Here is a 22,998-nt window from a genome sequence, read left to right as displayed (position 1 = left end):
CAGAGGGCAGGGAGGAGTGGAATGACTGTGAGGACGCTGACACAGAGGGTGAACGAGAAATGCCTCATGTGCCGGCAGCGGAGGCTCCGCATCTGCCGCAGGCAGCCGCCGGGTCTGATAACACGGCTGAACATAATGAGGATTTGCCGTCCGCCCAACAACGCTTGCGTCCCAGGGTCAACGTAGATTTTAAAAAGTATTTTTAAGTATAAGCACGTGTTAATGAGTGTGTTTGTTTGTTTAACAGGTTCCAAAATTAATGGTGGAGGATATGATCTGTATGTAGTTTTGTGATCTACCTACAAGTCAGTAATAAATCAGTCGCCAATGCAAACGGTCGTTTTACTTGCTATCGCTCCCGGTTCCATATATATCAAGACCTCTTGAACCCACATGGCTCAATCATTTTGGATTGGATGGATTGGATGGATTAAGGACAATACGTGCCTATTGTAACTAGCCGTAAGCCCTATCTATAAATATAAAACATTTATGTAGTAAAACGCCTTTATTATGAAAATGAATTAGTCTTTATTCATATTCCAATATAAATATCAAAGTTAAAACGTTTGAAAACAACGCCATCTGTACACCGCGAAGGGAATTAAGTACATACCAAGTTACGTATTGACGTTGAAGCGTTATCAACAAATCATCTAACGTTCAAGTAGTTGTGTGAGAAATTTCATTGATGGCTCTAAGTTATGATGGAATCGTAGTCAATCAAAAGTAAATCTTAAATGAGAAGCGCAAGGACTACACAGAAAATGTGTCGTTACGACCTTTTGTTCTAAAGTATCAAATGTCTGGGTTACAGAGCGTGTCTGAACTACTTCGTCGGGCCTAAATAAGTCTTAAATAAAAGATGTAAGGTTAATTTTTGTAGATAATTCATTGAAAGTAGGAATGATTTCCAAGGTGAATGTGTCTGAACTAGGGGTAGAGTGCAGGTGCGCCTGTACTTCAGACATAATTCTTGGAAGAAATGTCTGAAGTAGGCAGGTGCGACACAGGTGTTCTGTCTGAACTAGCGTGTCTGAGTTAGCAAAAAATCATATAAAAGGGCTGAAAGGAGGGGTCGCGTATTCATTCTTCAACCAACGGACTAACAGTGACACTGGTTTTCGGGCGTAACGTAATACTGGTAAGTGAAGTTTCTCTGCTACTTTTTCTACGTGTTTGTTTTTACTTGGAATTATCCTGGTAAATTTAAACTTAGAATTAAAATTTTGTGTCTTTGTTTGGTTTTACGAGGACTATGTCATCGTAACGCTAGACTTGGATTTTGGTAGAGATTCTTTACTGCCATGTATGGGGAGTTAGTTTTGTGAAGTTTTCTACATTGTGTGTTCTAAGTGCCGTCATGTTATGCAGGGACAATGTCGTTGCATTGCATAGCCGGGGCTTGGGATTGTGTCTCTGTTTGATTTTGCGGGAAGAAATTCTCGTAACGTTAAATATAGATAACAGTGTTTAAGGGAATTTCACTTTGTTTATAGTTAATTGATATTGTGAGATCTCAGTGTTTTTCTATGGGGTAATTTTGCTATTTTAAAACCAGATCATTGTTTGGACTGACAGTTTGTCCTGCTAAGCATTCAATCCACCTAACGGTGCCAAAGGATTGGATGGTTGGGAGTCTTTTGTTCCGAGTTTGAGAGGACTCGGCGTCTCTTTTATATCAACATAAGAGACGAATTATCTCACTAGTCTCAAGGCCCCCTGTTTAGATGGATGTGGGGACGTCACGTGCGCGTCATTGGGTGTAAATCCTGCCCACTGAAGTCGACAGTAATTGAGACTAGGTCTCCTGTTAAATATATTTATATATTTCGGTGCTCCGGTTCATACTAGTGCTGGTTGCGGGGACAGACTTCTGTCGTGACTGATATTACACTTAGTCTTTGTTGCGGCAGAGTTTCCCTCGTGATTAGTGCGTGTGTGTGCTAGGGTACTGATCTACTTATATACACGGAATAGGGCGACTTATTCTTATCCACCATGCCCGCGGGCGATAAGGAGGGAGTCAAATACACTGGCCTGTAGGTTGCCTTCTTACTCCAGTAAAGATACGGTTACGTTAAACATTAATTAGTAATAGGCAATTTTTTTTTTATTCCTGTTCTTTAGTTCATTTTAAGATACTTTATTTTCGAATCCAACAAACTTTCTGTCCGGAAGTAGGTAAAAAAAAATAGTTTAAAAAAAGAGCCGTTCTTGTTTGTTAAAAATAGTAATAGTATTTTTAGTTCGTAAACGTGACGAAAATAATATTTATAATGAGTCGACAATAGAATCAGTCAAAATATTAACACGGAAAATAACTAATTCAATAAATGGCGGGGCCTCACGGATATACGTCGTAACTTGATATAAAAAACAAGTAATAATTAGGTCTTTGATTGAATTACCATAAAACTACCTTATTAAGCTATTTATCCGAGAATCCGACATCAATATTATTTGTATCACTTGTATATATATTTACGCCTTAAACATGCTAGAAAAAATGGTTATAGATATAATTTCTTGCAGACTTTGTTCTGATAACGATCAAAGTGATATTCAATACATAATCACACAAAAATATGGTCAATGTAATAAATAAGTGCATTTTAACAAATTCGCTAAATGAAACTACCAAATTTGAACTCTTTGCGCTAATGCTAAGGATTACATTTCCTTGCCGCGCGCGGGGACAGTTTCAATGCGGGCGGTGGCGGGAGTTCGTGCCAAGGACGCGTGGATAGTATGTAGGTAAGTATGTACTTACCTACAAGTTACTACAAGTGACAGGCCAATTCGAACGTGCGCGGGCGTCTCGCTTGCACCAAATATTTGTGCGGCCAAGTCTGAGCAAAATGAACGCGCGCGTGAATGATAGCTGATTAAAAATAACTGATATCATTTCCAATATTAGTTTAATATTGGTTGATGTTCAAATTATATTCGTAATTATATACGTAAATTATGACCCACTACAAAAATAAAAATTGCGCATGACTATCTATCGTTCTTATTTAACACATTCAATACCACTAAGTGCTACGGGTTACGCTCGTAGCGCGTAGCCACGGTTTCGTCGTATGTAGCGCGTAGTCGCTACGAACAGTGTACCCGACAGTCGGGTTCTTGGTGTTGAATGTGTTAATTTCAGAATGGCATAGTGTGGAGTGGCATTATAAAAGGAATACTTATTATCGTAGTCATTTGACAGTTTTGGTGACACTTTCACATTCTGTCACAGCGAAGTGTGTAGGCCCACTCTTTAATTTGATATTAACGTCTATCCAACAACTTTGTCAGTAGAAAAAGGCGCGAAATTCAAATTTTCTATGAGACAATAACACTTCGCGCCTAAGCGTCTGTAGACTTTTTTTTCAACAAACGTATTATATTGACTATTTCGTGCTCTTTCTATTCATAGTTTACGTTCCTAAGTTCCATAATAAGTATAACATAGTATAATAAGAGTCGACGTCAAATATATGTTTACACTTTTGCACCTTACTCCTTTGTAATAAGGCGAAAAGTACGTCATTAAAATAACAGCGTTTTACACAAAAATAAAACGCTAATTAAATAACTTACCATATTCGGAACCTAAGAATAAATAATATTGAGAGCGGCAACACTGTCGTAGGGGGCTATTCATAAATTTAAGTCATTTCAAATTTGGGGGGGGGGGGGAGCGGGTCTGGACATCGGATGATGGTAGCATGACGCAGGTGGAAACGGTGTCATTCGAAGCATGATTTTTGGATGATTTTAGGGGGGGGGGGGGGGGGGACAAAAATCGTCAAAAATAGATGACGTCATGTATGGACAGCCCCTAGGTCGTATTGTCTTTTTCTAGCATATACGTCCCTCTCTCTCCCACACTCCTACCACACAGGCAGGTTGCTTTGTCAGTTATACAAGACAAATTTTCAAGTCATTGTCTCAAAATTATACATATTTGCACCATGCAGGATTAAAACTTTAGGTTCCGAATAGAGATGCACCGGATTTTAATATCCGGCCGGATACCGGATAGTAACTATGCTTGATATCGGAATATAATCGTACTCGATTATTATTTTAAAACAATTTAAACGTTCCATTCACTAGCTCGCGCACTAATTTCGTACCTATTGATAGATTGATAGACTGCGCGAAAGTTCATTATGAAACAGGTCAAAACTTCCACAATGCGCACCTGAAAAACCGGAATGTAGGTATATTTCCGCCGGCCGAATATTCGGCGGCTGAATACCGAATATTCGGCCTATGGTTAGGCCGTACATCCGGTATCCTGTATGCGGCCAAACAACTATCCGTTGCATCTGTAGTTCCGAATATGATAAGTTATTTAATTAGCGTTTTATTTTTGTGTAAATGCTGTCATTTAACAGCTGTACCGATATTCGGAACCTAAGAATAATATTGAAACATGTTTGTTATCGCCTGGTGGTGGGAAGACGCCAAACCAATGTGATTATACATATCCTATAATATACTTATTATGTGTATGTAATATATACTTGGTCAAGCAGATCTTGTCAGTAGAAAAAGGCGGCAAATTTGAAAAATGTAGGCGCGAAGGGATATCGTCTTATAGAAAATTTGAATTTCGCGCCTTTTTCTACTGACAAGATTTGCTTGACCATCTATAATTATATTATGAGTGTTTAATTAATTATGTAGTACGTAAACCCTTTATTGTAACACCTGTGAGGAGAGAGATATTTAGTAAAGTATACAATTTGATAGGTACATTTTGTAAAATTAACATTTATTGTATTTATTTATTTATTTCAAATAACAAATTGCATCTTACAGCTAATGCCAAATAGGGAATGCAAATCGGTTATTTTCGGTTATTTTTTGTATGGAAATAATCGGTTATTAACCGAAACCGCGGTTATTTCCATACAAAAAATAACCGATTTGCATTCCCTAATGCCAAAGCGGCACAATTTGGAACACATTAACAACATAAAGCATTTTTAACATTATTTATAACAATACAATATACAGCTAAGACACATGTATTCATTATGGTATGGTACTCTTAGGCATCTCTCTTTCTAATATCCTCTTGCACTTTCACATCACTATTCCGGATCGTTTTTATTTGCTAGATAATTTAACAGACAACTATAGTACATTGTAGGAGAGGACGGAAAACCGCTAAAAGATGGACGAGTGAGTTTGAGGGCCGACACGTTGGTGGAGGCTTAGAATAATACGACTCCATCTTTAGCGTTTCCGGCCGAGGCATTACATAGTGCTTTTCACGACTACTGCGAGGAAATAAGGAAACATTTGCATAACTATAAGTACTAGCCCGCGATTTCTCTGGTAGCAAATTACTAGCCACTGCCTGTGCTGTCTCTTGAATTTCGGTAGGCGTCAGCGTAAGAATATCATTTTCTTCACTAGAAGAACTCATTTTTATACCGAGCGTAGATACGTGTTTCTTATATTTTATAGTACTATCCAATTCAGTGAGAATTTTCCGATCCCGCCTTTTTTCTTTTTTATCACATTTAAGAGGCGTTTTTCTGTTGTTTGCTTCAAACCGACTCTAAACTTAGAAGCGTTTTTGCTAAAAAAACCACAAACAGCTACAAAAGTAAAAACGCCTTAAGCGTGAATCTAATGAACTGACTGAATGAATGAATAGTTTGACATTTCGTTTTTTTTTAAACAAGAAAGTGGTCCTATAAATAACCTAAATTTATTTTTGAAGGAAAAAGTTGCGCCCAAAAATACCTTTTATTGATTTTTATGTTTTAAATTATACTCATTGCTGTAGCGAACTGTCACCAATGACAGATGATGATAACAATGAAACATTGTAGTAGTGGTGGTTCAGGTGCTACAGCTATTGCCTACTTTCCAGCTTGGTTTTAGACCATCTATTGCCACATTTCCGAACAGTGGCGTGAATAATTTAATTATTTATTTCGAACGGCATAAGCCGTTAGAAACTGTTTTTCACCACACCAGCTCGGAAAGGCTTACTTTCACTTCAAAAACTGAGAGCAAAGTTTCATTTTATTCACAAGTGAGGCGAAGTAATCAAATGCAAATTTTGAGTTGTATTCTTATGTTTGCTGGTAGAATTGACTTTTAAATCATAAATATTTAATAACATTCATTTGTATTTGATTTTGTATGATATTTTTACATTTAATATTTGCTTCGGGTTGGTATGGTGAAACATTTTGTGTTTCACTTGGGGCAAATTTTGTTTAACCCTCGTGCTTTGAAACCCTCGCAACGCTCAAGATTCCATGTTTCGAATGTTTTACTTGCTCAAGTATCAATATTAGCACGAGCGGTTAAACAACAACTTTGCCCCCTTGTAAAATAAATAACTATTTCAATATAGTCAGCTAAACTGAGGTACAAATTCAAAAACTCACCAGCAGTTTAGCTTCACGACCTTCCAGATGGAAAAACAGCAAGCCAATGACTTGAAAATTTGCCTTGTATAACTGACAACGCAACCTGCCTGTGTGGTGGGAGTGTAGGAGCGAAGGACGTATATGCTAGAAAAGGGCAATACGACCTACGACAGTGTTGCCACTCTCAATTAGAGATGCAATGGGTAGTTGTTTGGTCGGATACCTGATATTCGGCCTGACCGTCGGCCAAATATTCGGTATCCGACCGCTGAATATTCGGCCGGCGGAACAATAAAAAAAATAAAAAATCATTTATTTCAGACCTTGGTTCATACACTTACACCAAAAAACTAATTAACTACAAACTAAATTTAACAATACCTACATTTCGGTTTTTAGGTGCGCATTGTGCAGATTTTAACCTGTTTCGTGGTGAACGTTGGCGCGGACTCATTTCTATGTTCGAAATGAGTAGGTACCTACGCGTGCAAGTGAGTGGATGTTTAAATTGTTTTGAAATAATAAACGAGTAATGTACAATATGACCGTGACTGTTTCTTAAATCCAATTTATTTACTCTGAAATCAAGCAAAGTTACTATCCGGTATCCGGCTGGGTATATTATTCTGAGGTTCCAAATATCGGTACAGTTGTTTAATTGTTGCTTAATTTGGAGATTGACCCCAATTTCATTTCTGATCAAATCGGTCGATTTGATCATCCCGTCTGGACTTCACTTAACAGCCGTAGCACATTACCGCGCCGTTCAGGGTCACGGTGCGCCAAACCATAGCCTGATGTCATGTAGGTATGTATAATGTACTTAGTCCAAAATTATGTTATTTACTAATTATGTTATTTATATGCATTAAACGTTAAATCTGAACCAATTCGATTACTATTCTATAGTGAAACACATTCAACTTGACTAGAAAAAGCGCGGCAAATTTAAAACATGTATAAGTAAAAAGCATTTAAGGTTTGAATAGCGCTCAGAGACCTGACTTTTATCTCGATATCGTAATTTTCTAGCGACAAATCCATTATCTATACAAAACTGTCGCAAAAATGTTATCGCTTGTATATCGTGGTACAGGATAGGATGGAGCCATATACTTTACTACTTGCTTGTAAGTATCGTAATTAAACAGTGCTAAGTAGTTAAATACGCGCAATGTATTTTTATGACATAAATAATGTATTTATTTAATGTTAATTTAGTATTAATTATAGTATGTATATTGTTTTATCCACAAATATGAATAATTGTAGTTAATTTACCAATAAAACATAATTTATACGGCCACAAATAAAATATTAAATGCTTCTAAAGTCTGTTTGGTTATTTCTACATGGAAACGAAGTCATTTCAAATTATAAAAACATTAACTGAACACCTTATTGCCGCCTGCAGTCACCGCTCGCCGCTCAGCTATCCGCTGACGTTAATACCACGGCCTTTCGTTTTATGACAGGACTGAGTCGCGTCAGGGGAGCGACACGGTTCGGGTGCGCTTGCGTTCAGTCCAGTTTTGGAATATTACTGCAAATTTTTGTTGTTTGTTAATTTGTTGGTTATTGTTGTTTGTTAATTTGTTGGTTATGGTGCCGACTTTTATTGCCCTATTTTATTATTAAATATTTTAAGGTTTGCGATTCCTGCTCGGCCTTGCGTCGCAAGGTGCCCGGTACCACTGTAATGCAGCAATAACTAGAAATGCTTACTTTGCGGAACATTAGCAACTGTCGTTTTTGATAATTACATTTTAGTGGTGAGGGGTGGTACTTAAATGACCGCTATTTTAACCTTAAATGGTTTAAACTTATAGGCGCGAAGATTTGATTTCCCTTTGAAAATTTTAATTTTATATAATTTTTTCTGCTATCAAATTGGGTTTGCGTCAGTATAATAGCCCTATATAATTGGCCATGGTATAATAATATACTCCGCCTGGTACTCCATTCCCGTCTTTTCTAGGTCACCTAACTGACACGGGCCTACGTCATCATGCGACAGCGCTATATGATAATATGCGATAGCGCTATATATAGCGGCCATGTTGTTGTGACGTAGGCCCGTGTCACTCTGGGAATGGAAGACCATGTTTTATTAGACTATGATAATTGGCCTATTATTGTATTAAATTTAACGCGCACGCAAAGACTGCAATTACGTAAAATTTACTTTCTTATTTACAGCACTCTTGCCCAGATTAAAGCTGATAATTAGTTCGAATCTAGTCTCCCATATTTTTTACGTTCACTGGTACATATGTTTTGACCGAGTAAATAGTAAATATACTAAATACTTTTTTAAATATTCGCGCTCGGGGCGATGGAAGTTTCATCGTTCCGTCGCCCCGCTCCATGCAACGACCAATCGCGTTAGCTCGCTGGCTCGTGCGCGGCAACTTTAAAGCAACGATAACGTTTTTGATGGTTTTTTGTGTTACGAATCATATTTCAAGCCGATTTTTACAGTATTCGACGAAAGAGAACTCATAATGAAAATCCCATATGATATTGATCTATTACCATTTTTAACCAGGCAATTAATGCACAACCCCATAAAACCCACCATACGGTATTATTTAGTGTACGATTAAATTTCAACGCTTGTACTTATTGTAATTTGGAAATAATGAGAGAAAAAATAGCCTATTACCATTTTTGAGGACGGAAATATACTGAATTTAATAATAACCGTAGGTTACTTACTTTAAATGTAGGATACAGAATTATTTTTTGTGTGATTCATGCTTAATGTCATAAAGCAAATATTTCTCTATGAGTATAAATTTAAAAAATGTTATTAATATTTTTTACAAATTTTCTGTGAATTTTTATATTTTTACATTTTTTTTTAAATACCTAAATGTAATATATTTATTTGGATTATGTGTCGACGTAATCACTAGATTTATTATCTGTCCCATACACCGAAAACTTCAGCTATTACTAATTATTTCCATTCCGCCATACTAGCCGAGCGTACCTTTCTTGGCCTAAATATCCTGAGTTATGGCAAGATGAGTTAGGGACGTTTAACAAATTAAAAGTACATTTACAATTAAAGCCTAACAGTGTTCCAAAATTTTTTAAGCCTCGCGCAGTTCCATTCGCATTAAAAGGGCAAGTTGAACGTGAGTTAGACAGATTAGTCAGTTTAGGTATTTTGGTACCGGTTAGCTATTCACAATATGCCACCCCTATCGTACCGGTATTAAAGGAAAACGGAAAACTTAGGATTGCTGGCGATTTCTCGGTGACTCTTAACAAAGACCTGATTATCGATAAATATCCCCTACCGAAAATAGAGGAAGTATTTGCAAAACTAGGAGGGGGCGAGCATTATAGCAAAATAGATTTAAAAAACGCTTATAACCAATTTGTACTAAGTGACGAGTCACAGGAGCTCACGACCATCAATACACAGAAAGGTCTGTATAAATACACTCGTCTTGTGTATGGATTGGCCAATGCGCCTGCTATATTTCAGAAGTCTATGGAGATGTTACTTTCAGGTATCGATGGAGTAAGTTGTTGGCTCGATGACATCTGTGTCACCGGCCCCGATAAAATAACACATATGGATAGGTTGAAAAAAGTATTGCATAGGTTAAATGAAGCAGGGCTTAGATTGCAAAAAGAAAAGTGCGAGTTTTTTCAAAACTCCGTATAGTAGAAGAGCCGGCCGCAAAATTTCTAACCGACTTGATACCACGATGAAATGCACAATGGTTTCCCAGAAAAGTTATGCTAAGTCCGAATTCGATAGTCTGCCACGGCGGAACTTGCCGAAAGTACGAAAAAGAAGGCCACTTCCGGTGCGAAAAAAGGGGCTGATTTAACCCATCTGATACCGAGATAGTAGTTATGGCAGCAGTTAGAAATTTACATGTAGACACAGAAAAGCGAAGTCTGCCACTATTTTTTTTGCCGGAAGTGCTTGGCAGACGCTCTCAAAGGTGACCATCGGGACCCCTAAATTAACCCATCTGATACCACCATGAAACCAATGCCAGTCGGTAGGTATGAACTCTCATGTCAGGAATATATAAGTCTGCCAAGGCTTTTCCTGCCGAAACACCATGGCAGACGAGATTATGTAAGCAAGGTCGCCATCGGTTACCCTACACTAACCCATCTGATACCACCATGAAACCAATTCCATTCGGTAGGTATGAACCCCCATTTTAGGAATATATAAGTCTGCCAAGGTTTTTCCTGCCGAAACACCTTGGCAGACGAGATTATAAGCAAGATGACCATCGGTTACCGTACACTAACCCATCTGATACCGCCATGAAACCAATTCCAGTCGGTAGGTATGAACCCTCATTTCATGAATATATAAGTCTGCCAAGGCCTTTCCTGCCGAAACTCCTTGACAGACGAGATTATGTAAGCAACATCCGCATCCGTGGGACCGGTATACGTGATTACTGTAGGCTTATTTATTACTTTATGCTTTTACATATTTGTATATTATTATGTTATTAATGAAATATATTTATAATTTATTAAACCTATACCTAATACATTGGGAATTCATTACCTGCTTACGGCAGTAGTAGGGAGTAGTGGGTGAGTTCTGGCTCACTTAGCCAGGCCAACAGGCCCTCCCCCTTTTTTTCCCTTGTTGAGGCCCTGCAACTTTACCTTGAAATCAACCTAATGTCATTGTAGCTCGAATCTAACCTAATCTATTTTTATTGCTTTTAGAAAATATTCTAATAACAATTATCTACTTTTGCAAAGTTAAATGTTGAATTCTTTATTTCGCAAAATGGAATTTTAATGTGATTATAATGTATGTGCAATCTACTTAGAAACTGGGTTTAGAAATATAAAAACACACATTTTATATAAGATAATAAGTTTATTCAATTAATATTCTGAACATATGAGATATAGTAACATCATTACTTATTCTGTGTACAGTGGAGAAAACATGCAAGTTGACATTTTTCGTTTTAAAATAAAGATAAACTAAACAGTATTTGCCACAAACCGATGTTAAAAAACTTTGCAGTTGTTGGTTGGCATAATACCATCTCTTACAATTTCTCTTCATTAACATTTTATGATACCTTCCTGTTTTTATTTACTTAATTTAATTTTTTACTTTTTATGTGATCGGTACTTCATTTATTTTAGATTTTGGGCTAATATTAGTTTGTTAACCGACTTCCAAATCTCAAAGAAGGAGGTTATCAATTCGGTTGTATGTTTTTTTTATTTTTTATTTTTTTATGTTTGTTACTCTATATCTCCGTCATTCCTGGACCGATTTTGAAAATTAGTTTTTTGATTGTATGTATATGCATACAGATTGGTTCCGTTTTTGTCAAAACCCAGTTCTGATGATGGGATCCATGAGGAATCGAGGGAACTCCTCAAATTTTAAACGCATACATATTAGATATGAGCGCCGATAGGCATTTAGCCGGCGGCGGCGTGCCGGTCAAAATCGGTCGGCGGCGGCGGCGAATCGGCGGCGTGGCCTTGAAACACCTTTTATTAATGAAAAAAGAATTCAAACCAAAATATTACCGAAAAAACATGTTTTTGCTGTAAGAAAGTTATAAAATAAGTTTATTTTTCAATTTCAAGCAAATTGTATTGAATAAAGGTACGAAAAAAGTTTTATATAGTCTAAACGGCATTGCGCGGCATCAGATGCGGTCTTAATCTTGGCGAGGCCCTGGCCAGAAGATCTTTGCGAGGCCCTTGTCTTTTGTGCTTAGTAAAAAGTAGCGGATTGACTGTATCAGGGATACGTCTGGTCGACAGTCCAAAGAGCCGAAGTGAGGAAAATCAAGCTCCGTCATTAACCAATATCGACCCAACAAACCGATTTATGTCAAAAAGTGAGGCCCAAGGCCGAGCTCAACCTAACCCCGAACACCTGATTTCGACGCCTTCCCATGCGAGGCCAGAGGCTGAGCTGCAAGTAAGCATACAGCTTAGAATCGAACGCCAAGTGAGCCCGGAGCGCCGATTACGACGCGCTTCTGTGCGAGGCCGAAGGCCAAGCTGCAAGAGAGCAGAGCTTAGAATTGAACTTGGTCCAGTGTAAGCAAGTCCGAAGGCCGTTAAAGACCGATGCCATGTGTTAAAGACCAGGAGCTTTCTGCAGGTGCATTCGTGCGAGGCCAAAGGCCGTGCTGAAGTGGAACTAAGATCGGAGAAGAATGCATTTTAAATGCGAGGCCGAAAGTTAGGCTCCAAACAGGGCCGAAAACTTGGAGGTTCAGGTAGCGTCTTACTTCTATGCAAGCGATGCGAGGCCAAAGATTGAGCTGCGAGAGAGCAAAGCTTGAAATTTGAACAATGGCCAAGCTTAAATGAGACCCGATTCCGTTTTCGACGACTTCCGTGCGAAGCCAACGGCCGGGCCTTTGAGCGTGAAAACGCTTAATATCTGAAATTAACCCCTTTTTACACCTTTAAAGACATTCAAACCATGGTTGCAGTAGTTGCAATGATTAAATTCGCGGTGAAGACGGATGAGCTAGCCAGCTGGCAAAATAAGTCATTTCGTTGCCCTGACACTAGTAGCGCGGTTACCAAACAGAAAAGTTTGAATTTACCATCAATATTTTTGAATTATATGGATCTAAAATACCTTTTGAATGTCTATAAGCTATTCAGACTGGCGCCGTTAAAGATCTAAACTAGATAAAATATATATTATCTGATTCTGAAAGTAGTAGTATAGTATCTAACAAGGTCACGCCGATGCCACGCCGATAGCGCAGCGTCGGCGGCGGCGGCGCGAAAATTTTGTCGGCGGCGGCGGCGCGCCGGCGCGGCGCTCATATCTAATACATATAGTGATTTTTGGGTTTTTATCATCAAATTAAGCATACACATTCAAAAAAGTGACATTTGATGAAGTGCAACTGCTGATGATGATCAGAACGGAACTCTTCAACGACGCATAGTTCACGTTTGGCGATTTGTCGTCTTCGTTATGTTTGTTAAGCAAGTCAAGTTTTTAAGCCACATTTTTGTCAAGCTCGAGTTCTGATGATGGGATCCATGAGGAATCGAGGGAACTCCTCAAATCTTAAAGGCATGCGTATAGACATTTTTGTATTTTCATCAGAAAATCAAGGATTTTCATTAAAAACTGGCGCATTTGATGAAGTGGAACTGCTGATGATGACCAGAACAGAACTTTTCAACCACGCATAGTTCACGTTTGGCGATTTTTCCTCTACGTTATGTTTGTTAAGCAAGTCAAGTTTTAAAGCCACATTTTTGTCAAGCTCGAGTTCTAATGATGGGATCCATAAGGAATCGAGGGAACTCCTCAAATATTAAAGGCATAAGTATAGATTTTTTTTGTATTTTCGTCATAAAATCAAGCATTTACATTAAAAACTGTCGCATTTGATGAAGTGGAATGACCAGAACAAAACTCTTCAACGACGCATAGTACACGTTTGGTGATTTCTAATTTCGATTTTGACTTGGACTGCGACCCGAACTCGGACCCAGAACCGGACTCATATCCGGATCCGGTTCGGACCCGGACTCGGACCCGGACTTGGAATCGTACTCGGACCCGGACTCGGACTCGGACACGGACTCGGACTAGGACCCGGACTCGGACTCGGACCCGGACTCGGAACCGGACTCGGAACCGGACTCGGACTCGGACCCGGACACGGACTTGGACACGGATTCGGACCCGGACTCGGACTCAGACTCGGACCCGGACTCGGACCCGGACCTTGACCCGGAAAACCACTATAATATATATTATATTATAATTATTATTATTACACGTAAATTTGTTCACGAGGAAACCGTGTACCGACTCTTCATGCCATTATATTTTTAATTTGCTGTTATTCTCTACAAATCGACAATAAAAGTATCAAAATATCAAAATATGGAGTTCCGTTTGAGAAAGAAGCAAAACAATTTTGTCTTTGACAGTAATTGAATTATTGTGTGATTTTGAAATCATATACGCACACGAGAAAGTATACCAGTAGATATATAAATTGTATTTCAAAAAATAGGGTACATAAATATCAGCTCGCGTCTCCTTTAAATTTGATTTGCTGTTATTTACGGGTCATAATGGTTGAAAACCTCAGTAAACTATCTTAAAACAATACGATTACAGTCGAATTTAAGTATTATGTTCCTTCAAATCAAAACTCGCTTAAAATGAAAAAAGTTTAAAGACTCATCCTTTACTGATTGGGATTAATTTTCATTTTGCGTCATTTTAAAAACGTATTTGACTTCTGTACGTCAATTAATTTTGATGACAATTGTAATCTTGTAATATATTATAGAACTTTTATCTTAAAATATTGCCTATTAACAGAAAGCGTTATGTAATTCGTATAAGTAATACCTGCGACGAATAAATGATTATGATTATGCCGTTCGTTCCGTCTATATGTATAATGCGTGTACGTGCTGTTCTCTGAAAATCTTCAAGAAAAAATAACGGCTAGACCAGCACGAAGTACTAGCGAGTTTTTGCGGCTTTGGAGACCGAGATAAAGCTTACAGGCCAATACCGCTGTGGCCTGGTTATTGTTATGTATACCTATGTATCGAATGTTTTTAAAAAAAATTTACTATAAAAAGCAATGTTTTATTTCGATTAGGTCTACATTTTGTGCATATTGTAATCTGAAGTATTTTCGTACTAAACTTGAAACTTTCGTTGAAACTAAATAAAATAATTATTCCTAATATACAGTCACCTGCAATTTATGTTACACAACACACAACGAAGGCCGCAAAAATATCTGACACGATCTTATTTGTAGAACCATAAGAGCATGTCATATATTTTTGCGGCCTTCGAAGAGTAGGTACCGGTCATTATCACCAACTTTTCCCGCATTTAAAAAAAACACGAATTTCTCAAAAAAAAAACAAATCGTAATTACTTTTTTTGCTCAGCACGTCCATTGTGATCAAACGCATCAGTTTATTTGAAGAAAAAATATTTTTATCGTGTTTTTACCCATTTTTTTGCGTTTTAGAGGGTGGGCAAAGATATCCGGAGTTTTCGCCAACATTGCCCACGTCAATTTGGTATTCAAATACAGCTCGTATGATGATGATGTCTAAGGATCACTGGTTTTGGGCAATCCTACGATTCCCTGTTAATAACTTAGCGATAAGTGTAAAAACTTTTAAATAAATTTGCTGGGCAATGTTGCCTACCCGTTTTTGCTCATTTCCATATAAGGCTCGCCTAAGCATTTTACAAAGGCTAGGGTTGTCACTTTTGAGAAAATCTGTTACAATAGTTTAATGGCCAAAAATATGATTTTTGCTGTGTTTTTCATTAGTTAACGGGATAAAACATCTAAGTAAAGGATAATAAGACAAATTAAATACAGTATATATTTATAAACTTACTTTAGTGTACAAACATAACCTTATTTTACATGCGAAGTTGGGTAAATTAGATGAAAGTGACAACCCTAATCCGTTTTTGGTGGTGGGCAATGTTGGTATGGATGCCAAATCACCGGATTACTTTGCCCACCGCTAAAACTCGCTAAAAATTACAAATTAAAGATATCTTATTGATACTGTTTTAACACCCCCTGGCACTGATTAAAATAACCGACTTGGTTTCACATTACATCTCAAAACTTTTTGAAGTGAAAATTTCTTTAGCGGCGTGTAATAGTGCCCTTGCGGCCTATTTGCTGAATAAATGTTGAAGTTTGAAGTTTGCATGCCAAGTTTCGTGCTTTCTGCCGGATGGGACAGGATTTAGGATGGGACAGACCAGGACCGCATTTTTGCAGGTTCATCTTTTATTAGCCAGACTCTACCTCCATACTAAATCGAGCTAAGGAGTCGCACTATAAAGAAATATTGAACATTTTCTTTCAAGTTGATATACAGGTTGTCCATGCATTAGGGTATTTATATTCAATATTCAATAATTTATTCATAAAATCAATACAATTTTACACGTCAATGGTATTTAGAACCAGTATACAAAGTATCATAACAAATTACGATTTTTTTACTTTGGAGCAACCTGTATGTGTTAGTAGCTCCTGAGGTAATAAATAGTATGACTAGATTTTGCCCTGTGCGCGGGGCCCGAGGGCCCCGCGGTCTTCTTGTAGTTTGTTGTTGGTGCTGTTGTTTTTGTAGTAGTAGTAGTTTGTTTTCCAAAGGGAAAAATAAATAAAGTTGTACTTTTGCTAGGACGAAAAGATCCGCGTGAAAGCACTAAGTACATTCCCGCAGCTCGGCCTGGCCTCGCGTGCTTGGGAACTCGTAAGGGACGCTCCGGGCCTTCGGCCCTACGCGGAGCTCGGCCTTCGTCCTTCGCTGGGTTTCGAAGCTCAGCGTCGGGCCTTCGGCCCGCCGCTTCGCGTATTAAAACAGTTGGGAGGGTTGGGTTTGCTTCGGGGCTTAAGCGGGAAGTTGGAGCTTAAACACGACCCAATAGGAAAAGTGTCTTAGACAAGCGAAACGGCGGGCCGAAGGCCGAAGGCCGTAGGCCAACTTCCCCCTCTCGTGTGACGCTTCGGGCCTTCGGCCCTACGCGGAGCTCGGCCTTCGGCCTTCGCGAGCCTCGACGCTTCGCCGTCGGGCCTTCGGCCCGCCGGCTTCGCTTATCAAGACAGTTGACTTTGTAGAACGCTTGGGGGAACTGCATTCACGCAGCTCGGCCTTCGGCCTCGCGTTTTGGGAGTCGGGGTGGAGGCTCCGGGCCTTCGGCCCTCCGCCGGGGTCGGCCTTCGGCCTCCCGGCCTGAAGCTCGCCCTTCGGGCTCGCTTAACACACTTTTTGTATAGGATTTTGCTTTGTTCGTCATTCCCGCAGCTCGGCCTTCGGCCTCGCCCAAAATTACTGGGGGTGGGGCACGCTTGGATATTCGGGGTGAAGCTCCGGGCCTGACGGCCCTACGCGGGGTCGGCCTTCGGCCTCCCGGCCTGAAGCTCGCCCTTCGGGCTCGCTTAACCTACTTGGAAATTTGAATTTTGCCCTTGTCGCCCGCCATTTTGGATTTTTCCAAAAATTTTTTTTACATGGTAATGCTGGGCCCCCTAGCTCGCCGCATGCCAAATCTCAGCGCACTCGGACCAACTTGAAAAATTAAAAAAAAAAGTCGGCCATTTTGAAATTTTTTAAATGCAGTTTGCTTTGTTTCGGGGCCCTCTATGACATTTGGTCGAGCACCCGCCACCTACCTCGCACCGTTTAAAAGTTGCCATACAAAATTAAAATGACCATTATTTCCGCCATCTTGGATTTTTTCCAAAAATTTTTTTTTTCATAGGAATCTAGAGGCTTCTATCTCTCGCCATGCCAAATCTCAGCGCGCTCGGACCAACTTGAAAAAAAAAAAAAAAAAAAGTCGGCCCGTTTGAAAATTTTTAAATGCAGTTTACTTTGTCTCGGGGCCCTCTATGACATTTGGTCGAGCACCCCCCACCTATCTCGCACCGTTTAAAAGTTGCCATACAAAATAAAAGGGGCCATTTTTTCCGCCATCTTGGATTTTTTCGAAAATTTTTTTTCCCATACGAATCTAGAGGACCCCGAGATTCCGTGACCAAAATTTCAGCGCGCTAGGACAAACTTGAAAAAATTAAAAAAAAAAGTCAGCCATTTTGAAAAAAAATGGCGGCGTCAAAAACTGCCAGGGTCCCTCTATGACATTTGGTCGAGCACCCCCCACCTACCTCCCACCGTTTGGCCGGGCCGTCGAACATTTTTCTGACCGGAAGCGGTAGGCCAAAAGTCAGAATTTTCTGAAGTCACGAGACCGCCTTCTATACGACCGTACCAAAGTCTCACACCCCACGAACCTCCTTCTGGGAGAACAATCATGTCAATTAATCAGTCGTGTTGCAGCTTTAAATAAGATTAATTATTAATTATTAAATAATTAAATTAAATTAAATTAATTAAAACTTTCTTCGACCGTTTTGATTATCTTTTTTATTTATGACATTAATAAGATTCTGACCTTTGACAAATGTCATCATTGCCGCACATTTTCAAACAAATTGTCAAAAGCACTGCCAATGATTAATACAGTATGTTTCTTTTTGTTGTCGATTATTGGAATTAACTTTTGTTTGATAATTTAATGTTTTATCTTTTGTTCTAATTAAAAAGAAATTACCGTTAGAGCATTTCTGAGAAGTAACCCTATGTGGGATTTCAGGGTTTGTCCAATGGCTAAGGTCACCCTGTATTTAAAAACGTAAACGTTAAAGTTTTTGGGATATATGTATAGTAGACTATTTATACTCCACATTGATACCATAAGAAGTTAATAAAACTGCCTGAAAGTTAGAGAGGACTATGGAGGAGATTACTGTTTACTAGCTTTTGACTTAACTCCTGGCCCCTGTTTCACCAACGTGACAGGTGCGACGAATTGTAAAATCACTGTTGCTGACGTCACAGGCATCCATGAACTACTGTTACCGCTTACCATCGGGAGGGCCGTATTCCTGTTTGCCACCGTCATTGTATTATTAAAAAAAAACTTTATGATATCGGGAAAAAAACAGATATTTCTCTTGCTAAGTTTATGACAATTGTCACAGAAACACTGCAATTGTCACGAAATTCCGACATATAACTCATTACCTGTCAAGAATTACCTACAATTCTTCTAGATCTTTGACAATTGTCAGAAACTTCACAGGAGAAACATCTGTTTTTTCCGATATAATAAAGTTTTTTTTAAATAATACAATGATGGTGGCAAACAGGAATACGGCCCGCCCGATGGTAAGTGGTAATCGTAGCCCATGGATGCCTGTGACGTCAGCGATAGTGATTTTACAATTCGTCGCACCTGTCACCGATGTGAAATTGGGGCCTGGCCTCTATTTCACTACGGTGGCAGGTGCGACACTTGTCGACATCACAGTTGGTACTGACGTTACAGGCCTCCATAGGCTACGGTAACCGCTTACCATCAGACGGGCGGTGTGCTTGTTTGCCACCAACATGTTAATAAAATAAAAACTCCATTATATCGCCAAATACTAAGTACTTATTTTGCGAAGCTAATGACAATTGTCACAAGAAACACGACAATTGTCGGTAATTCTTGACAGCAAATGAGTTCTGTGTAACACTATATGAGTAAAATGAATATAGGCGTGGAATCGAATGTATTTGCAGCCAACAAAATGCCAATGTTTGTTCAGCTACCTGTTCACCTGTTTAAATTGCTTATTATCAATTTAGATCCGGATTTTAAACCTGGCTGACATCGGATAGCCATTTATATTGATGTCAATGGTGTTGGTGAATATTTTAATTCATTCGGGCGAAAACCGGAAGGTTGGTTGGGTATCATAAAATGTTCATGGAGAGAAATTGTAAAGGCCCCAGTACACAATGGGCCATTGCCGGCCACTCCAAGGGACGCAGCCATGCGGTAGAATGAGATAGCAATATCATTTGCTCCCTCTAACGCATAAATGCGTCCCTTGGAATGGCCGGCGATGGCCCATTGTGTACTGGGGCCTTAAGATATGGTATTGTAATCAACAACTGCAAAGTTTTTTTTACATCGGTTTGTGGCAAATACTGTTTAGTTTATCTTTATTTTAAAACGAAAAATGTCAACTTGCATGTTTTCTCCACTGTACACAGAATAAGTAATGATGTTACTATATCTCATATGTTCAGAATATTACTTGAATAAACTTATTATCCTATATAAAATGTGTGTTTTTATATTTCTAAACCCAGTTTCTAAGTAGATTGCACATACATTATAGTCACATTAAAATTCCATTTTGCGAAATAAAGAATTCAACATTTAACTTTGCAAAAGTAGATAATTGTTATTAGAATATTTTCTAAAAGCAATAAAAATAGATTAGGTTAGATTCGAGCTACAATGACATTAGGTTGGGTTCAAGGTAAGGTTGCAGGGCCTCAACAAGGGAAAAAAAGGGGGAGGGACTGTTGGCCTGGCTAAGTGAGCCAGAACTCACCCACTACTCCCTACTACTGCCGTAAGCAGGTAATGAATTCCCAATATATTAGGTATAGGTTTAATAAATTATAAATATATTTCATTAATAACATAATAATATACAAATATGTAAAAGCATAAAGTAATAAATAAGCCTACAGTAATCACGTATACCGGTCCCACGGATGCGGATGTTGCTTACATAATCTCGTCTGTCAAGGAGTTTCGGCAGGAAAGGCCTTGGCAGACTTAAAAATTTCCGAAATGAGGGTTCATACCTACCGACTGGAATTGGTTTCATGGAGGTATCAGATGGGTTAATGTAGGGTAACTGATGTACACCTTGCTAACATAATCTCGTCTGCCAAGGTGTTTCGGCAGGAAAAGCCTTGGCAGACTTATATATTCATGAAATGAGGGTTCATACCTACCGACTGGAATTGGTTTCATGGCGGTATCAGATGGGTTAGTGTACGGTAACCGATGGTCATCTTGCTTATAATCTCGTCTGCCAAGGTGTTTCGGCAGGAAAAACCTTGGCAGACTTATATATTCCTAAAATGGGGGTTCATACCTACCGAATGGAATTGGTTTCATGGTGGTATCAGATGGGTTAGTGTAGGGTAACCGATGGCGACCTTGCTTACATAATCTCGTCTGCCATGGTGTTTCGGCAGGAAAAGCCTTGGCAGACTTATATATTCCTGACATGAGAGTTCATACCTACCGACTGGCATTGGTTTCATGGTGGTATCAGATGGGTTAATTTAGGGGTCCCGATGGTCACCTTTGAGAGCGTCTGCCAAGCACTTCCGGCAAAAAAAATAGTGGCAGACTTCGCTTTTCTGTGTCTACATGTAAATTTCTAACTGCTGCCATAACTACTATCTCGGTATCAGATGGGTTAAATCAGCCCCTTTTTTCGCACCGGAAGTGGCCTTCTTTTTCGTACTTTCGGCAAGTTCCGCCGTGGCAGACTATCGAATTCGGACTTAGCATAACTTTTCTGGGAAACCATTGTGCATTTCATCGTGGTATCAAGTCGGTTAGAAATTTTGCGGCCGGCTCTTCTACCAGTATCAGCATTGCGATACAGCGAGGAAATGCCGCCAGCATCCTTGGTACAATGCCTCAAGGGCCTATTTTAGATTTAAGCTAGTTATTAATTTCGTTTAGTAGTACCACTGTATATATATTGTTTTACGTTTGGTTTATGTATTATTTTAATTATAAAATAAATATATATAATACTTATTTGCCTTAAGTTAAGTACCTACCCTATACTCAAGTTCATTAGCAATCATAAAGTAGGTACTTAGATAACTTTCAGAAACATTTCGATCTGAATTAATTTCACGCATACCTAGGTACTTTTTACTCTCAATTTTCCTATTTACACAATAAGAATGGTTTAGGTACTCAAAATGCTTAAAGTCTAAAAGGTATTTTTAGACTCAAAATACAAAAAGAATATCTTCCTACCGCGAGTACCGCGGCCTAAGAATGAAATGGAAATAATAAATTACTTACGCATACGCGTATGATTGTTGCCTGTCGTCTAAGAAATTTTCGTCTTCAGAAAGATCTGAATTTCCACTGCCAAATAATCTGTAAACAAAAAACCAAAAAAATATACTTACGTCAAACTAAAGTAGGCATGTTAAAATTATAATTTTTGTTTTGCTCCTAATCATGTCTACTTTTCGGATAAAATCGTTTTTTAAGATTGCCTCTCATTTATATTACCTAGCTGTTATAATATGTAACTTCTGCTAGGCAGGCAGTGCTTTAAAAACCTCGCTGTTACTTTATTAGCCAACAAAAATATTTAAAACAAAAAACATTTATCACGTCAAGAATAAGCCCAAACAAATCCTAAACGCCCTAAATACTAACAACTACTTACCTATTAAATAGCGAATACAAAACGTACCTTTGGTTTATTAACAAACAAACTTAAAAAATCGTTTTAGCGTGGTCTTCCCCAGAACGGTCGATCGAATGTGGAGAGAGTAAGTCGTCAGCACATTATATCTGCATTGTTTATATTTCGAGATGCATGTTTATAAACAATTAAGTTGCTATAGCTACAGTAAGAATACACTAATCTGAGAGATTTATAGGCCATCACCAGTTTATTGCGCAGAAATGGGTCAATGTATTGACTTAAACAAGTGGAGTTTTAGGAGTGCACCCTTTAGCAACGCAGTGGTTCTACCTACTCGGTAACTCAAACTCAACTCAAAACATCTTTTTTGGTCCTGTAAGGGCACGGCACAGGGCACGGTACAGCAATTTATTCTTATACCGTAAAAAATTATAACTTCACCTTTTCAAATTGCTTGTAGGTTGTTGACGGTAGATGGAGTCACTACTATACCTATAGTTCGTTTTTTTAGCATTAGAAAGAAGGTAAGCGATCTTGACACGGCGTTTAATTAAAAAAAACGCTTTTTAAATATCAGTAATTATTATTTATGAAAGCAGAAGAATATAAATGATTGTACTAGATTCATAATTGTTACATATTTGCCGTGTAACTTTTTTCTAATGCTAAAAAAACGAACTATAATACAGTTAGGTATAGTGTATTCCTTTAGGATCCCTCCTTGTATATTTATCAAGTTAAGT

General features: G+C 38.6%; 3 protein-coding genes across 3 annotated transcripts in view; 1 reads left to right on the top strand and 2 right to left on the bottom strand.

Annotated features, from left to right (window-relative positions):
• LOC134797418 (phosphoglucomutase) overlaps positions 1–22,998 on the top strand; it is a 192,382-nt gene that overhangs the window by 44,482 nt on the left and 124,902 nt on the right. The window lies entirely within an intron of this gene.
• Positions 1–22,998, bottom strand: part of LOC134797432 (S-adenosylmethionine decarboxylase proenzyme) — a 439,106-nt gene that overhangs the window by 324,034 nt on the left and 92,074 nt on the right. The window lies entirely within an intron of this gene.
• The window catches only part of LOC134797237 (sodium-coupled neutral amino acid transporter 9 homolog), a 59,013-nt gene that overhangs the window by 32,398 nt on the left and 3,617 nt on the right, over positions 1–22,998 (bottom strand). The window contains exon 2 of the mRNA XM_063769462.1: positions 21,898–21,975. Coding sequence (XP_063625532.1) covers positions 21,898–21,975 — 78 coding nt within the window. The remainder of the gene's footprint in view (positions 1–21,897; positions 21,976–22,998) is intronic.

This window comes from Cydia splendana, chromosome 15, assembly GCF_910591565.1.
Source record: "Cydia splendana chromosome 15, ilCydSple1.2, whole genome shotgun sequence".
Classification (NCBI taxonomy): domain Eukaryota; kingdom Metazoa; phylum Arthropoda; class Insecta; order Lepidoptera; family Tortricidae; genus Cydia; species Cydia splendana.
Note: the sequence above shows the minus strand (reverse complement) of the source record. Positions and strands in the feature narration are given on the sequence as shown.